This window comes from Musa acuminata, chromosome BXJ1-3 (assembly GCF_036884655.1).
Source record: "Musa acuminata AAA Group cultivar baxijiao chromosome BXJ1-3, Cavendish_Baxijiao_AAA, whole genome shotgun sequence".
In the NCBI taxonomy this organism is placed as follows: Eukaryota; Viridiplantae; Streptophyta; class Magnoliopsida; order Zingiberales; family Musaceae; genus Musa; species Musa acuminata.
Genome location: NC_088329.1, coordinates 37557532 through 37577346, shown reverse-complemented (window position 1 = coordinate 37577346; position 19815 = coordinate 37557532). Strand labels below are relative to the sequence as shown.

Genomic DNA, 19815 nt, shown 5'->3' with positions numbered 1-19815 from the left:
TACCTGTTATGACTAAATCAATCAAGAAACAAGAGGGAACTCATATACCATCTACTTGATTTTGTTGGTATTGATCTTTCTCGGAGTACCTACAACAATATTCTTACTTTCTTTATAGCAAAAAATCGATAAGAAAACCTGAGATCACTATGCATTTACCAGGAACCAAATTCCGAGTAAACCCTCCTCTATGAGAATTTTGATTCCACAATCTATATAGTTTTCCCGATGGTATGTTCTGCTCCACTTGCTTTCTAGTATCAGCGAAACCTCTGTAACCTGTGTGCTGAGCCTATGGAGGATGTTTTAATGAGTACCAAAAAAATATTTAAAGCAAGATCACTCGTGATGTAAATAAAATATTATACATAATATGCTTAAATCAATTAATGTAATTTCAACAGATTATAGGCATATGATTGCTGTAACAGATAATATCAAGATATGAAGGCAAAGTCATAGAAATATGGAATGCAAGCTATTTAAAAGAACTGAAACAAAATTCATCGCAAAAGCATCCAATGCATACGACATAAAGTTGCCAGAATAAAAAATTCATAAACAGTTTGACATTTAAAATCAGAGTGTTCAACAACAAATGGCCAGCCATAGCTAGAGTTTGTGTCATTTTTCCACCATTCACTACTCCGGCCAGTTGTATTTCCAGCATTCTACCATACAGGATCTCCTGTCTCTTTAAGCCTAATTTATATAAATGCAATAGAAATCAAAACATGGACATCATGACAAAATGATAAGGGACCATCATAAATCTTCAAAGGAAGGGTTCGCATACGAGAAATTATGGGCAGCAACCAAAAGCATGACCCAAAAGAAAGAAAAGAACATAAATTCAGAAACAAGTGACATAACTACATGAATGCAAATTTAACATATTTTTGTAGAAATGCAATGGATAATAACTAATAAAAAGTATAACATAGTTTAAAGAAGAAAAACAAAAATGTCTAAACCCTGATATACAGTAGAAACTAAGGGTCAAGAAAAAATATGGCCCACACATACCTCTTTCTTCCTGTCCCTTCTCTTCACCTCATGAAATGGATCTGCAAGGTACAAATGAGCCATTTTATACATAAATAACTAAAAAATTAAGTGACTTGATCATAGCATTAACCAGCAAAGGCTTTTGGACAAAGTTCATTGTTATTAGCTGATAAATTTTTTCTAGACGCAAGTGATCAACAAACCAAAACATTATACTGTAAAGCTGTACTTCATTCATCAAAGGAAGAACAAGACCTGGTCATTCTGTTGATCAATAAAAAGTGCAAAATGCACGACAATAGTGGTTGCAGCTTCCAACCCAAACACAACATCTATTAAAAACATGAAGTAAAATATAAAATTGTGGAAATGTGATTGATGACCTGATGTGTACTACCACATCGAGTACTCTTTCGACTAAAGCCATCACAAAGATTTGCATCCCAAAATTGTCCCAAGTACATGCAACCTAAAACAAACAAAATGTTCATAGTTGATTGTGTTGAATCTCGGATTTTGATGATGAAATCAATTGATGGGTTAGTTGATCTAATCCATATTATTGAGTTAAGTGTGCAGGATTAACTACGATAGCCTGAAAACATAAAGCAAATCTACCGGAGTCAAGTTCGATGGGTGTTCGAGAGTCCGAAGATTCGTCGGAGATACTGCCGGAACCAACCGAGAAGAAATCGGGGACTTGTCGTAGTTTTCGGAAGTCCGCCGAAGAGATCGTCGGAGGTTCGCGAAGATCACCGAGAAGGCTCGGCTACTCGCTGAACTCGCCACAAGATCGGGAGCCTACTAGGAGTCCGCCGGAAGAAATCCGAGGGTGTATCGGAAGATCGTCGGAAAGCTCGCCGGAAGGAGACTCGACGTTTGCCAATTAAAAACTTGCTTAGGACTATGTTTTTAGTTGCGTAGTTTGCATGTAATTAGGATTAGGATTAAGGGATAATCCTATATCCTGGTTAGGGGTCAATTGGGCCCGAATATGACCTGGTTTGGGCCAGATTTGAAGCCCAACCAGTAACCCAAAAGGTCGGGCGGTGGCACCGCCAGTACACTGTCTGTCATACACTGACAGACAGTGGCACCGCCACTGACAGGCAGTGGCACCGCCAGCATTGGGAAACCCAAAGGTAATTCAAATTTGGAGCCCAAATTTGAATCCTCTTAGGGCTTATAAATACCCCTTAATTCTCAGCAGAAAATACAACTTTTTGAGAAGCAATAGATTGAGATAAAAGCCTTAGCAAAGTCTTTAGCAAGCCTTGTTTTCAATTGCTTAAGTGTTCACCTCCTTCCTTTTTTTAAAAATTTGTAGGAGTGTGAAACACTTGTAAAAGGTTGTAAGTGGGGTATTTGTCCTTCCCCTTCAAAGTGATTTGCTAGTGGAAGTTGGGAGCCTCATCGAAGAAGGCTTCGCAAGTGGATGTAGGTCATTTGACCGAACCACTTTAAATTGGTCAGTTCCTTGAATGTGTGAGTACTTACCTTTCTGAAATTGTTATTTACACTACAGCAAGCTTTCGTTTTTATCTTCTCACTTTACTCAAGTTACCGTCGAATCGAAATCTCATCGCATTTATGAATTCATTTTCAAACTTACAAGTTTTAATCCACTGCACTAATTCACCCCGCCCCCCTTTTAGTGCCGCTCCGATCCTAACAATTGGTATCAAAGCTAGGCTCACTCTCATATTTGGTTTAATACCCAAGAGAGATGGCTTACTCCGGCATGCATGAGGGTCATTCTATTACACGTCCACCTATGTTTAATGGGTCGGATTACACGTATTGGAAAACTCGTATGAGGATCTTCCTCATTTCCATGGATTTCGAGCTTTGGACTATTGTCAAAAATGGATTTCAAAAATCTTCTCTTCCGATGAGCGAATGGGATAAATTGGAGAAGAAGGTTTTTGCTTTAAACGCAAAGGCTATGAATGCCCTGTTTTGTGCATTATACAAAAATGAATTTAATTGCGTTTCAGTTTATGATTCTGCTTTTGATATTTGGAGAACTCTTGAGGTCACTCATGAAGGCACTAGCCGAGTGAAAGAATCCAAAATCAACATTCTTATGCACTCTTATGAATTTTTCCGAATGAAACCAAGTGAGTCCATCGGAGACATGTACACCCATTTCACGGATATCATCAATGGACTCAAAGCTCTTGGTAAAGATTTTTCTATCTTTGAACTTGTAACTAAAATCTTAAGATCCATTCCTAAAAGTTGGGATCCAAAAGTTACGGCCATTTAAGAGACCATGGACCTTAAAACATTTCCTCTTGAAGAACTTATTGGGTCTCTAGTGACCTACGAAATGACGTGTCATGCTCATGAGAAGCTCGAGAACCCCCTTCCAAAGAACAGGAAGGATATGACGCTCACATCACAAGAAGACCACTTGAAAGGAACATCAAGTGATGAGGGCAGTGACAATGACATTTCACTTTTAACTCAAAAATTTTAAAAATTTATAAGAAAGAACAAATTTAAAAATAACACTAAAAACAGACTTGAACATAAAAAGGACCAAGTGATATGCTACGAATGCAAGAAGCCGGGGCATTTCAAAAATGAATGCCCCCAAGCCAAGAAGAAGCAACCAAAGAAGAAGAAAGCTCTAAAAGTGACTTGGGACGATTCAAGTGATTCCGAAAGTGAAGAAGCTAGCAATAAAGAGAAGGCAAACTTCGCGCTAATGGCTTTAGGAGAAGAGGTATGTGATTTAATTAATGAAGATTTATCTTTCGATGAACTTTCTATCGCTTTTCACGAATTATTTGATGAGTGTAGAACTATTAGTAAGAAGTTTAATATCTTAAATAAAGAGCATGTCTTACTACAAAATAAGCTTGATAGTCTTCAAACACCTCCATGCTCTAAGTGTGAACATTTAGAAGCAATAAAAAATAAAAATTTACTGCTTAAAGAGACCATAAATCAGTAGCAAGGGATTGGACATGATCCTTACAAATAAGAGTCACGTCGCAAATAGAAGTGGAATTTGTTTTGTGAGAGGATCTCACCAAAATCCTACCACTTTCATTAAAGGACCCACATTATATGTTTCACCTTGTTTGAAAATCAACTTTTGTTGTAAATCCGGACATGTTGCTTACAAATGCCCATTTAGGAAAATTAGTCCACATAAATTAATATGGGTTCCTAAAGGAACTATAAATAGTTCAATACTGAATAACCAAATTGGTAGATCAATTCTTGAGGCACCCAAAATCAAATGGGTACCTAAAAACCATCCTCTTTTGTAGACAAACGCACAAGCTAAGAGTAAGAGATGGTATCTCGATAGTGGATGCTCAAGACACATTACTGGAGATCCATCTCATTTCTCTATGCTCACTAGCAAAGAAGAAGGGTACGTCACCTTCGAAGACAACAACAAAGGCAAAATCATTGACAAGGGAACCATAGGTAACAAATTAAGTTTTTCTATTGATGATGTATTACTAGTTGATGGATTAAAACATAATCATTTAAGTATTAGTCAAATATGCGATAAAGGTTATCTCGTTAGATTTGAATCTAATGTGTGCATTATTGAAAAACCAAACAATAACATGCCAATGATTGCTTTGAAACAAAATAATGTCTACACCATCAACCTATATGAACAAAATAATGAAATATGCCTCTCCGCTTTAAATGATGATGTTTGGCTTTGGCATAGGAGATTAGGCCATGCAAGTATGAAACTAATATCTAAGATCTCATCTAGAGAATTAGTACGAGGGATTCCCAATATGAAATTTGTTAAGGACAAAGTATGCGATGCGTGTCAACTAGGTAAACAAATAAAAACTAGTTTCAAACCAAAAAATAAAATTAGCACCACAAGACCATTACAATTAATCTACTTAGACTTATTTGGACCAATTGACACGACAAGTCTAAGAGGAAGCAAATATGTCTTTGTAATTGTGGATGACTATACTCGATACACTTGGACCTATTTCTTGGCTCACAAAAGTGATTGTTTCAAATGTTTTTCTAAATTTTGTAAACTAACTCAAAACGAAAAAGGCTTCATGATTTCTTCAATTCAGAGTGATCACGGTGGCGAATTTCAAAACCATGACTTCCAAAGTTTTTGTGAATCTAATGGATATAACCACAACTTCTCCACTCCAAGAAATCCTCAACAAAATGGATTAGTTAAAAGAAAAAACAAAAACCTACAAGAAATGACAAGAACTATGTTGAATGAACATAGTCTACCAAAGTATTTTTGGGCCGAAGCCGTTAATACGGCTTGCTACATCATGAATAGGGTTCTAATAAGACCGTCTCTATCAAAAGCTCCCTATGAATTATGGAATAACAAAAACCAAATGTTTCTTATTTTAAAGTTTTCGGTTGCAAATGCTTTATTTTGAATGAAAATGATGCTTTAGGAAAATTTGATGTCAAATCCGATGAAGGCACCTTTCTTGGTCACTCTTCCGTTTCTAAGGCTTTTCGTATTTTTAACAAAAGAACCTTAGTTATAGAAGAGTCTATTCATGTAGTTTTCAATGAAAATTTTCGAATTAAATAAAAATGATTTTGATGATGATCTTGGTTTTAAAAATTTGAATTTAAATGAACCCCCTCCTCAAAATAGCAACTTGGATGCATCTTCTTCCTTACCTAAGGAATGGAAGTATGTGGATGCTCATCCAAAGGAGCTAATTCTAGGAGATACATCAAAAGCGATTCAAACTCGTTCTTCCTTCAAGAATTTTTGTGCTAACACCGCCTTCCTTTCTCAAATTGAACCTAAATGAATTGACGAAGCATTGAAAGATGATTCATGGGTTATTGCAATGCAAGAGGAATTGAACCAATTTGAGAGGAATGAAGTATGGAAGCTTGTTCCTAGACCTAGTGACCATTTAGTCATTGGTTCTAAATGGGTCTTTAGAAACAAGCAAGACGAATGCGGTATCATGGTTAGAAACAAGGCTAGACTAGTGGCCAAAGGTTTCAACCAAAAAGAAGGTATCGACCACGAAGAGACCTTCGCTCCTGTGACAAGATTAGAAGCCATTAGAATGCTCCTTGCCTATGCTCGTAGTAATGATTTTAAACTATTTGAAATAGATGTCAAAAGTGCTCTCTTGAATGGTTTTATTTCCGAAGAAGTGTATGTTGAACAACCTCCCGGACTTAAAAATTCTTTTCTACCTAATCATGTATTTAAATTGACTAAGGCTCTCTATGGCTTAAAACAAGCTCCTAGAATATTTTGAAAATAATTTTCTTATTGTTCAAATTTATATTGACGATATCATTTTTGGCTCTTCGGATGAATCACTATGTGAATCATTTGTCAAATGTATGAGTCATGAATTTGAAATGAGTCTAATGGGTGAATTAACCTTCTTTTTATGATTACAAATTAAACAACTTAGTGATGGTATATTCCTTAATCAATCTAAATATAAATTAGAATTGCTAAAACTTTTTAACATGGATGGTTCAAAAGCGATAAATACTCCTATGAGTACCTCCACTAAATTAGATATGGATGAAAATGAATGAAAACTTTAATCAAAAAACGTATAAGGGAATGATAGGTAGTCTACTTTACCACACCGCGACTAGACCGGATATCATGTTTAGTGTAGGACTTTGCACTATGTTTCAATCCAATCCGAAATTATCTCATCTTAAAAGTGTTAAAAGAATTTTTCGACATCTTAAAAGAACTCCCAATTTATGATTGTGGTATCCGAAATCCGACAAATTCAATCTAATAGCTTATGCAGATGCCGATTTTGACGGATGTAGAATAGATAGAAAAAGCACATCCGGAACATGCCAATTTTTAGGACATTGACTTGTTTCTTGGACTTCCAAGAAACAAAATTCAGTTGCACTATCTACGACGGAAGCCGAATACATTACTACGAGTGCATGCTGTGCAAAAGTTGTTTGGATGAAGAATACATTGGAAGACTATGGAATTTACTTGAAAAACATACCCATAAAATGTGATAATACAAGTGTCATTTGTCTTACCAAAAATCCAATTCAACACTCTAGAACTAAGCATATCGACGTTAGGCATCATTTCATACGCGATCATGTCTTTAACAATAATGTTATTCTAGAGTTTATTGACAAAAAGCATCAATTAACAGATATTTTTACAAAAGCCTTAGATAAAAACCAATTTGACCTCATTAGAAGGGAACTAGGCATGTTAAATTGTCCCTGAGAATAAGCTTGATTGAATGTATTTTCCAAAGAGTTTTTCATCCTCTTTTCGTTTTTTCGTGGATTTGATTTCTTCCTTCTCTTTCGATTCCAAATGACATCTTAAAACGCAATCCAAGATCCTATCCTATCTTGAACCAAACACCTCTAAAAAACAAAAAGGGGTAGGAAAGAATTTTTTTTCTTTCTCCTTTGGGACGCTAGCGATAGCATCGCAAGAACCGACGGTAGCACTGCCTGAGCGCTCGGTCGCTAAGCGGTGTCACCGCTCGGATTGGCGATGGCACCGACCGAGAACTCCCTTATAAGAGAAGGGGTTAGGGTCGACGGTGGAACCGCCCCCAACCCGTGAGAACTCTCCATAGAACTCCCACAGTACTGTCTAAACCTCTCTAACCCTCGTTCTAACCTTTAAAAGCCTAAGAGAGGGATTCTTGTCGGTTCAAGCTCTCTATCTTCCAAGAAATTCTCCATAAGATAAAATCTGAAATATTTCCTTCCTCTTCTCATTATTTTGCCTACTCTTCACAGTTTCATATTCTTGATCTATCATCTTGTTTAAATAATGACACCTAAGAGATCAACAAGAACAAAAGGGAAGAGGGTGAAAGGAGATTCATATGACCAAAACCTTTTTAGATCTAATGAAGTAGCTCTTAGATTTTCAAATTTCGAAACAAGAACTATACATAAGGGCAAACATGTTGATCTAGATGAACTTGGAAACCTAAAACCCATTAGATGGTTTGCATATTTAGATGTCTTACCTCTCCTACAAATCAATAAACCAATTTATCCTAGGTTAGTTAGGCTATTTTATGCAAACTTATGTGTGGATAACGATAGCCAAAGTACCTACCTTTTAGGAACACAAATTCAAATCTTTAAAAGTACTATTTGTGAACTAATTTTAATTACTGAAAAGGATAGGGGCTACTTCAGAAATAAATGGGATGTTAATGTAATCCGAACAACTTGCTCCGAAGCCTTAGAAACTATTTTTGAAAATCCAAACCTAGGCATGATACCCAAAAGTTACGAGCACTTACTACCCTTTAACTCTAAAATTCCACATCATGACTAGCATACTACTTCCCAAGCAATTTCATCTTTATGAAATGAGTCAAATAGAACTAAGCACCATATATTGGATTATGACCGAACAACATAATTGTTTTGGATACTTAATCCGGCAACACATGCAGGATATAATAGCTAAAGACACTATCTTACCATATGGAGGGTTAATTACTCGATTAATACTTGCCCATGATATTTGTGTCTTGCCTGATGAAGAAACAATTCAAGTTGATCGATTTAACACCATCAATATAAATCTACTGAAAAGACTAAGGTGCACATTTAGCAATGGTATATGGGTTAGGCAACCTAGAATGACTTGTTAGGATCGGAGCGGCACTTAAGAGGGGGGGGGGGGGGTATAAATTAGTGCAACAGATAAAAACTCATAAGTTTGATAACGAATTTGTAAATACGAGGAGATTTCGGTTCGATAGTAACTTGAGTAAATGAAAACAGAAAGCTAGCAGTAGTGTAAATAACAATTTCAGGAAAGTAAGAACTCACACATTCAAGGAACACACAAATTTAAAGTGATTCGGTCAAAATGACCTACATCCACTTGCGAAGCCTTCTTCGAAGAGGCTCCCAACTTCCACTAGCAAATAACTTTGAAGGGGTAGGACAAATACCCCACTTACAACCTTTTACAATTCTCTTAGATTCCCGATGCTGGCGGTGCCACCGCCTGTCAGTGTCTGACACTGACAGTGTACTGGCGGTGCCACCGCCCGACCTCTCGGGTGCTGGGCGATGCTACTGCCTAGTCTAGCGGTACCACCGCCCGATCCTCGGGTTCTGGGCGGTGCTACTGCCCAGTCCAGCGGTTCCACCGCCCGAACTTTACCGATCATTGGTTGGGCTTCAAATCCGGCCCAAACCAAGTCATATTCGGGCCCAATTGGCCCCTAACCAGGATATAGAATTATCCCTTAATCCTAACCCTAATTACATGCAAACTACACAACTGAAAACATAGTCCTAAACAAGCTCTGATACCAAAAGAAAGCGGAAGCTACCAAAAGTTTGTAAGAAATGATAAGCACAAAGAACTATAGAAAGCTTAAAATGCTTACAAAGGATTGGACTTAGACTTCTTCTCAAGTAAGACTCTGGTTTTTCGACCGATGTCTTGCAAGAGTCTGAGCTAGAGGATATATAGAGAAAAGAGGATAGAACCGGGTACTCATTGGGCCCCATCGCATTCTTATCCCTTCATCTGATATATCTACTAAGCTTCCTGCTGAAGGAAAGCATATTCCTTGGTACAATTATTGATTGCACTACGAGTGGCTCCCCGAGGCTCAACTCGTTTTTCTTGACAGCTAAGAAAAGCAGATGCTCTACCCCACGCAACTTGTTTTTACTTGGCGGCTAAGAAAAGTAGATGCTCCAGTTGTTGCAGGTCCTACCTCTAAAGGCTAAAGCTAGTTGTCCTTTGTGAGACATCTTTTGCTAGAGATAGAGCCTTCTCCAGTTGTTGTTGCTGCTGGAGAACAACTGGTAACCAGTCCCTATACCAGTTGTCTTTTCCACCGCTCCTTCTTTGATACTCTTCAGTCTTGATTAGGTGGATGTCTATGAATTGTTGTAATGCTTCACATGCTTGTCGGGAGGCTTCCTTTTGAATTGCTCCGAGTCTTCTTTCAGATAGTCCCATTTCGTCAAATGAGAGTCCTTCACGTGTCTTGATTCTGAGCTTATCCATTTCTTGTTGGTATTGCAAGAGGAGGTCACCTGGTTTATTAGTTGATTCAGGCGTGCAGCGGCCTTGGGGTTTGGTTTGGCTTGAACTTCTTGAGTGGCTTCTAGGAGAAGGAGTAATGATTCGTTCGGCCATCCTGCAACCAAAATATTCATTAGTCGGGATAAAGAGTCGGCTAGAATGTTACTATCTCCTTCGATGTGCTCAAATTTGACTTTCACGCCACTTCCAGTGATGTAGTCTACAAAGGACATCCATCGGACTCTAGATGGTTTGTTCTGAGTGGATTTGTTGAAGAAGCTTATTATTGCTTGACAGTCAGTTCTGATGATAATTTCCTTTTTATCAAGAAAGTAAATCTTCAATGCCTCCAGAGTTTTCATGACTGCATGCATTTCAGCGTCTATAGTGGACTTGATCGGATTGTACTTTCCGCTGGCGTAGGCACATACCTTTTCAGTGTTTCTGGGGTCGTATTTTTGTTTTTTCCATTTACAAATACCTCCCCATCCTTCCATGCATCCGTCCGTTTCAAGTATTATAAAACAGTCTTCAGGAGGTACCTCTAGATCAGGGAGATTTTGTACCAGGCTCTTAATCTTCCTGATTAGTTTCCAATCTTGCTCATTCAGCCTTTTCTCGCCAGTGGGGCTTGTTTTTGAATATAACGAGCCTAGAAGCCTGCCCAGGTTGGGTACATAGCTTCTTGCATAGTTTAGAATTCCCAGCCATGATCTGAGGCCTTTCTTGGTAGTAAGGTCTTCTTCCTGATACTCTGTGATTCTTTTAATAATATGGGGTTGTAACTTGATTTTGGAGTTCCCCAAGACTGCTCCAAGAAATTCAATTTCTCTTACTGCAATTTTCATCTTCGTTGGGCTTAAGACAAGGCCGTTTTCTTGGCATATTTCTAACATTTTAGTGAGGTGTTGCCCATGCTCCTTTTCGTTCTCTGAGAAGACAAGGATATCATCAATGTATACTGCAATGAATTGTTCAGTACCTTTGAAGCAGCTATCCATTTTTCTTTGGAATACAGCAGGGGCATTTTTGAGACCAAATGGCATTGCAAGCCATTCATACAGTCCTTCAGGAACCCAGAATGCAGTCCATTCAATGGAATCAGGGTGCATGGCGACTTGGTGAAAGCCCGATTTTAGATCAAACTTTGAGTAAATTTTGCTATTGCTGACCTTTTTAAGGATGGTATTGATACCAGGAAGGCTGTATTGATCCTTTTCGGTGATGTCGTTGAGCCTTTTGTAATTAAAAACCATCCTTTCCTTCCCCTTTCTTTCAGCTCCTGTTATGGGGTCCACCGTGGTTCCTGAATTAACAATTATAGCAGTAGTACGGTGCTTACTTTTGCTTGGTCTGATAACCCCTATTTCTAGTAGTGCTTTTACATGCTTGGAGAAAGCTTCCTTTGCTTGTGGTGTTAAATGTCTAAGGGGTTTGTCTTCCACCACGAAGTCTTGATTCTTAATTTCCAACTTGCAGGTTATCTTATTCTTTTTCCAATGTTTGAGGGGATCTTCTCCAATATAACCTTGGGCTTTTAACTGGTCTAGTAGGCTTCCAAACTTGGCCCTTATATCTTCATTGATTTGCTGGGCTTCTGCAGAGTAAAATACTGCCTCCTGGATTTGGATATAGTTTTCTTCTATTGCAGCTTTTGGTACAGCCTTCTCGTCTATGCAACAAGTGGTAGCACCTGTATCTAGTATAGCATTAACTTCAAAAGGGGGAATATTCAGAATTTCCATATGTACCTTTAAGTTGAAGAGCATATTCTTAGATCTTCTTGATCCTCCCGTTTCCTTTGTTTCCATAGAGACGATTTTCTGAGTTTCTTCCTCCAAGAGAACAAGGGCCTCTTCATTCTCTTCTTCTTCGCTTTCTTCAGTTCTTCTTTTTCCAAGCCTTTGTATTTCTTTCAGGAGATCGGCCTTCTCTAGCCTTAACCGATCTACTTCCAGTACTTCCCCTTCCAATTTGTCATATTTTTCCTTTAGCTCTACCACCTCGTTTTGTAAACGGAGGTTTTCCTGAGCTATGGCTATAGATTGAATATGCATTTCTTCCAGCTCCTTGGCCTTTTGTCGTTCAAATTCAATCGCCATTTTGAGCCTCCTTATTTCTGCTTCGCAATGATTGATAAAGTCTTGTTGTGTTTGAAGCAAGTTTCTAGGTTCATACCTTGGGGGTTCCTCCATCATGACGGGGGTTCTTTTGTCCAAGTAATATATGCTACACATTCCACACGAAGTGATCTTGCATAAGGGACAATGTCTCCTATGCCTTCTTTGCGACGTTCTCTTGCAGCATTTGCACTCTTCCAATCCTGGCGGTAGTTCTGTGTTGATTTCCCATATGTGTCTGCATTCAGCTTGTTCTTGGGAAACTTGTATTCTTGCTCTGTATCCTGTTTCAGGTCCTATCCACCAAGTTCTACTATCTTCTATTAAAGCGAAAATTTTATGGGTGAAGGAGTGAATATCATGCTGTAGGTCTTCTATGTCCTCTCCTTCAGAAATTGAATAAATTGCGTCGCTTTGGTTTTCTCCTTCTTGTACAGATAGTATTTCGTATTCATCTGGAATATCCAACTGTTCAAATATAGCAACTCTTTTAATATTCTTTCGGTCATTGGGGCACTCTCTTGCAAAATGCCCTTCTTCTCCATAAAGGTAGCACTTACATTTCTTATTTCTTATCAAGTGCTTTCTCTTCTCAATCCTTGCGTGGGATGAGTGAGGTTTACCTTTATAGGTCGTTGATCTTCTTACCCCATATTTTCTTTCAGGTTTGTTGTAGTATCCTGGGATAGGAATTTCACTGCAAAAGGACAGGTCCTTTAATGCTCTTCTAAATGCAGCATCTTTGCATTCAGCTTCTAAGTATTTGTAGGAGAAGAGTATTCTCGGGATCACTCCTATAGTGTTTCCCCTATACTTTGCTTCAAATGCCTCTTTGATTCTTTTTCCTAGCTCCCCTGGCATTTTGGACCATAGCTTTTCAGATAATTCAGGGCCTAAGAACATCCTTCCTGTTTTGGATGCTAACCTCATATAATCATTTAAGAATTGAATAATATGTTTGAGGTTAGTATAGGATAACCTTTCAAGGTCTCTGTAGGCTTCTTCTTGCGCTGTTGTGGATCCCTGAAATGGATCTTCTAGTATGAAGATCGTCCTTAGTTGTGAGAGGATATTTTGTGTTCCTCCCGTTCCGTCTCCATTGGCTAGAAGTAATTGGTATTCTTCTGGATAAGCCATTCGCCATTGGATCCATGCCAATTTTTCAGCTTCCCCGAGCAAATTTTCAATAAACTCCATTTTTGCTAGAGGATCTGTAAATCCTTGTGAAGATACCAAGTTCTTCGTTATTGATTCCCACCTCATAAATACTTCATCAAACATTCCCAGTTGGGATGGGATTATAAATATTGCTCCCTGCTGCTGAAAGGCTGAAGGGAGGTTCCAGGCTTCTGAAAAGTTCTTTGCCTTGAACCTTGGTTGTCTTGAATGCCCTTCATATTCTGGCCTTTGGCTTGTGGATTCTATATTCACAGCCGGAGGGTAATTTACTGGTCCCATGGTTGAGTCCGCCGGTGGCCTGTAATTTGACACAACAGATGATGAATATACCTGATGAGATAATTTTGCTAATTGGGGGTATTCCATTACTAGTTCTTCTTCCAGTCCTGCTGCAATTAATTCCCTCTGAGGCTTTCGAGGATACGACATCTCTACTTCTTTTTCTGAGATATGGGTATCTTGAAAATAGGAATTCAGGCCTTCGCGTAGTTCCTCTGCTTCATCTTCACTACTACTTGATAATTGAATATTGACAGCTATTGTGTGGCTTCGTATTTCTTCTTCATCACTGAACGCTTCATCATCCACAGTGTTATAGTGGATTCTGCTGGATGTCGATGCTGCTTTATAATTATCAAAACTGATCGAAATCCTTCCGTCAATTAAGTTCTTGCTCCTGAGCTCAGCAGGTTGCATGGGGATTGAGACTTGCGTTGGTCTAATCATCCAGTCTCTTCCTCTGATTTCTGCCGTGGAATAACTTCTACCTGGTAGAGCCCTTATGCCATGGCTTGTTAGGTAATCCACCACCCTTGAGATTTCATAAGCAATGGCGACATTCGGGGTATTTGAAAGCCGCCCTACCATTCCTCTGGTAATTAATAAATTTGCTTCTCCATTCTGCCATGTGTCATTCCACGGGTTAGTATAGAGAGTTGTATATTGCGGTAAAAATCTCCTACCGTCATCATAGTATCTGGTACAACATAGACCAGTTGACTTCCTCTGGTTAAGTCTACTTCCATGGTAGCAATGATGGACCTATCATCGGCCCATCTGTTGTCTCGGAACACTAATAGCGCTAGTGTCCCTTCTTCTTGCCTGTGGAGTGTCTGAATCCTTGTTTGTAGGATTCCAAGATGAATATATCTCATCCCGCTCCTAATTAGTTGGTCAAAGCTTTGTTCTTGTATGAAGGCCCTGTCTTCTTGGTTATTGGTGACCAACATAGAGAAACAGACTCAAATGCCCTGTCTTCTTTGTTCTTGTATGAAGGCCCTGTCAAACGCCGAGTCTCCTTCCGGCAAGTTTTCCGGCGATCTTCCGGCGGACTTCCGATACACCCTCGGATTTCTTCCGGCGGACTTCTAACAGGCTCCCGATCTTGTGGCGAGTTCTGCGAGTAGCCGAACCTTCTTGGTGAACTCCGCGAACCTCTGACGATCTCTTTGGCGGAGTTCCGAAAACTCCGACAAGTCCCTGATTTCTTCTCGGTTGGATCCGACAGCATCTCCGACGAATCTTCGGACTCTCAAACACCTATCGAACTTGACTTCGATATCCTTGCTTTATGTTTCCAGGCTATCGTAGTTAATCCTGCATACTTAACTCAATAATATGGATTCAAGCCTAAACCAATAAGTTCTATCCGTTGAACTTATCGTTATTCTCTATAAGCGTGAGCAAATACGAAACTTCGTATTTCTCATAATTTTCAGCTATAAAAATCATTTTCAAGTCGAATGATAAAAGACAATTATCACTTCGACAAGAGATAAGATTTTTCAACAAGAATTTCATAAATGTAAGGCATGATTTCATATGATCTAAGAACTTACGTTATTCTCAAAAAGGTTTGCGATGCGTATAAGACATTTTCATTAAGTCATGCTATCGAATTGGCACAAGTCATAATATCGATGCGTATAAGACATTTTCTTTAAGTCATGCTATCGAATTGGCACAAGTCATAATATCGATGCGTATAAGACATTTTCTTTAAGCGTACAATTTGTGATCATAAAATCATTAGAAAAGGAATCCAGCATTAAGACTGATCATACAAAATTCAGCATTCATCCAAAATTCATCTCATTAAAAACATCGCTTTCATACAAAAGAAAGAAGATGACAAAACTTTAACTTGGCATTAAGAGTAATCATACAAGGATCGCATGTTAAGGTAATAGAATAAGAAGGCATATCAATTAATCCTTAGGAGGAAATCCATAGTTCTTATACATGACATTTATTTTTTGATTCATTTGTCGCAGTTCCTTCAAAATTTCAATATGCTGAATTTGAATTTGCTCTTGCTGTGATTTGAGTTGGTCTTGTTGTGATTTGATCTAATGCAATTCTACCATAATGAGTTCTTCAGAAGATGAAGTAGGAGCTGCACCAAAGGGACTATGAGGAGGAGATTCATTTTTCCTAAAAATTGGTGTTTCGGGATGTTCTACTGGTGGGGGAATTGGATCAATCCTTCAAGGTAGCCTAACCCATATACCATTACTAAATGTGCACCTAAGTCTTTTCAGTAGATTTATATTGATGGTGTTAAATCGATCAACTTGAATTGTTTCATCATCAGGCGAGACACAAATATCATGGGCAAGTATTAATCGAGTAATTAACCCCCTATATGGTAACATAGTGTCTTTAGCTATTATATCCTGCATGTGTTGCCGGATTAAGTATCCAAAGCAATTATGTTGTCTGGTTATAATACAGTACATGGTGCTTAGCTCTATTTGACTCATTTCATAAAGATGAAATTGCTTGGGAAGTAATATGCTAGTCATGATGTGATGAAAAATTTTAGAGTTAAAGGGTAGTAAGTGCTCGCAACTTTTGGGTATCATGCTTGAGTTTGGATTTTCAAAGATGGTTTCTAAGGCTTCGAAGTAAGTTGCTCCGATTATATTTACATCACATTTATTTCTAAAGTAACAGACCATATCCTTTTCAGAAATTCCAATTAGTTCACAAATAGTACTATCAAAGATTCTAATTTGTGTTCCTAAAAGGTAAGTACTTAGGCTTTCGTTGTCCACACATAAGTTTGCATAAAATAGCCTAACTAACCTAGGATAAATTGGTTCATTGATTTGTAGGAGAGGTAAGACATCTAGATGTGCAAACCACCTAATGGGTTCTATGTTTCCTAGTTTATATAGATCAATATGTTTACCCTTATTATAGTTCTTATTTCGAAATTTAGAAACATAAGAGCGACTTCTTTGGATCTAAAACGATTTTGATCATATGAATCTCCTTCAACCCTTTTCCCTTTTGATCTTGTTGATCTCTTAGGAGCCATTATCTAGACAAGATGATGGATCAAGAATATGAAACTGTGAAGAGTAGGCAAAATAATGAGAAGATGAAGGAACGATTTCATATTTTACCTCATGGAAAATTCCTTGAAGGGTGGAGAGCTTGAACCAACAAGAATCCCTCTCGTAGGCTTCTAAAGGTTGGAATGAGGGTTAGAGAAGTTTTGAAGGAGTTGTGGGAGAGCTTGAACCAATTTCTCACGGGTTGGGGGTGGTTCCACCGTCGGCCCTAACCCCTCTTCTTATAAATGGGATCTCGGGCGGTGCCACCGACAATCCGAGCGGTGCCACCGCCTGGTGACCGAGCGCTCAAGCAATACTACCGCCGATTCTGGCGGTGCCACCGCTGGAATGACACGGAAGATAGAGAAAAAATTTATTTCCTTCCCCTTTTTGTTTTTCAGAGGTGTTTGGCTCAAGATAGGATAGGATCTTGGATTGTACTTTAATATGTTATTTGGAATCGAAAGAGAAGGAGAAAATTAAATCCACGAAAGAATGGAAAGAGGATTAAAAAAAAAACTTTTCGGAAAATTCATTCAAACAAGCTTATTCTCAGGGACAATTTAACATGCCTAGTTTCCTTCTAATGAATTCAAATTGGTCTTCATTTAAGGCTTTTGTAAAAATGTCTACTAATTGATGCTTTGTGTCAATAAACTCTAGAACGACATTATTGTTAAGAATATGATCGCTTATGAAATGATGCCTAACGTCGATATGCTTAGTTCTAGAGTGTTGAATTGGATTTTTGGTAAGACATATAACACTTGTATTATCACTTTCAGCAATGTATTCGGCTTCCGCCGTAGATAGTGCAACTGAGTTTTGTTTCTTAGAAGTCCAAGAAACAAGTGCATGTCCTGAAAATTGGCATGTTCCGGATGTACTTTTTCTATCTATCCTGCATCCGCCAAAATCGACATCTGCATAAGCTATTAAATCGAATTTATCGGATTTCGAATACCACTATCCTAAATTGAGAGTTCCTTTAAGATATCTAAATATTCTTTTAACACTCTTAAGATGAGATAATTTAGGATTAGATTGAAACCTAACGCAAAGTCCTACACTAAACATGATATCCGGTCCAATCGCGGTGAGGTAGAGTAGACTACTTATCATTCCCCTATACGTTTTTTGATCGAAATTTTTATTATTTTTATCCATATCTAACTTAGTCGAAGTACTCATAGGAGTGTTTATCGCTTTTGAACCATCCATGTTAAATCGTTTTAACAATTCTAATGTATATTTAGATTGATTAAGAAATATATCATCACTAAGTTGTTTAATTTGCAATCCTAAAAAGAAGGTTAATTCACCCATTAGACTCATTTCAAATTTATGACTCATACACTTGACAAATGATTCACATAGTGATTCATCCGAAGAACCAAAAATAATATCGTCAATATAAATTTGCACAATAAGAAAATTATTTTCAAAGTATTTGATAAATAATGTAGTATCAACCTTGCCTTTGGTAAAATTATTTAAAATAAGAAAGGAACTAAGCCTTTCATACCAAGCTCTAGGTGCTTGTTTCAAGCCATAGAGAGCCTTAGTCAATTTGAATACATGATTAAGAAGAAGAGAATTTTTAAATCTCAGAGGTTGTTCGACATATACTTCTTCGGAAATAAAACCATTCAAGAAGGCACTTTTGACATCCATTTGAAATAACTTAAAATTATTACTACTAGCATAGGCAAAGAGCATCCTAATGGCTTCTAATCTTGCCACAGGAGCGAAGGTTTCTTCGTAGTCCATACTTTCTTCTTGGTTAAAACCTTTGGCCACTAATCTAGCCTTGTTTCTAACCATGATACCGCATTCGTCTTGCTTGTTTCTAAAGACCCATTTAGTACCAATGACTAAATGGTCACTAGGTCTAGGAATAAGCTTCCATACCTCATTCCTCTCAAATTGGTTCAATTCTTCTTGCATTGCAATGACCCAAGAATCATCTTTCAAGGTTTCATCAATGTATTTAACTCCTTTGGATAAGCATCCACATATTTTCATTCCTTAGGTAAGGAAGAAGATGCATCCAAGTTGCTATTTTGAGGAAAGGATTCATTTAAATTCAAATTTTCAAAACCAATATCATCATCAAAATCATTTTTATTTGACTCGAAAATTTTATTGAAAACTATATAAATAGACTCTTCTATAACTAAGGTTCTTTTGTTAAAAACACGAAAAGCCTTAGAAACGGAAGAGTAACCAAGGAAAGTGTCTTCATCGGATTTGGCATCAAATTTTCCTAAAGCATCCTTTTCATTCAAAATAAAGCATTTACAACCGAAAACTTTAAAATAAGAAACATTTGATTTTTTGTTATTCTATAATTCATAGGGAGTTTTTGATAGAGACGGTCTTATTAGAACCCTATTCATGATGTAGCAAGTCGTATTCACGACTTCGACCAAAAAATACTTGGGTAGACTATGTTCATTCAACATAGTTCTTGTCATTTCTTGTAGGTTTCTATTTTTTCTTTCAACTACTCCATTTTGTTGAGGATTTCTTGGAGTGGAGAAGTTGTGATTATATCCATTAACTTCACAAAAACTTTGGAAGTCATGGTTTTGAAATTCGCCACCGTGATCACTCCGAATTGATGAAATCATGAAGCCTTTTTCGTTTTGAGTGAGTTTACAAAATTTAGCGAAACATTTGAAACAATCACTTTTGTGAGCCAAGAAATAGGTCTAAGTGTATCTAGTATGGTCATCTACAATTACGAAGGTATATTTGCTTCCTCCTAGACTTGTCGTGCAAATTGGTCTAAATAAGTCCAAATGGATCAATTGTAATGGTCTAGCGGTGCTAATTTGATTTTTTTGGTTTGAAACTAATTTTTATTTGTTTACCTAGTTAACACGCATCACATACTTTGTCCTTAACAAACTTCATATTGGGAATCCCTTGTACTAATTCTCTATATGAGATCTTAGATATTAGTTTTATACTTGCATGGCCTAATCTCCTATGTCAAAGCCAAGCATCATCATTTAAAGCGGATAGCACATTTCATTACTTAGTTCATCAAGGTTGATGGTGTAGACATTATTTTGTTTTAAAGCAATCATTGACAAGTTATTGTTTGATTTTTCAATAATGC

At 37.7% G+C, this 19815-nt stretch overlaps 1 protein-coding gene across 14 annotated transcripts in view; it reads right to left on the bottom strand.

The window, feature by feature from the left end:
• LOC135627742 (uncharacterized) overlaps positions 1–19815 on the bottom strand; it is a 38222-nt gene that overhangs the window by 7828 nt on the left and 10579 nt on the right. For 8 of the 14 annotated variants that reach the window (XR_010492692.1, XR_010492691.1, XM_065134005.1 and 5 more), the window contains exons 2-3: positions 1027–1067; positions 160–292 (exon numbers count right to left, since the gene is read on the bottom strand). Coding sequence is in view for 10 of the 14 variants with exons in the window: in XM_065134005.1 (XP_064990077.1) it covers positions 160–292; positions 1027–1067 (174 nt within the window). In the remaining 4 variants the exon portion in view is untranslated. The remainder of the gene's footprint in view (positions 1–159; positions 293–1026; positions 1068–19815) is intronic. The other 6 variants (XM_065133989.1, XM_065133996.1, XM_065134044.1 and 3 more) reach the window with 2 other exon arrangements.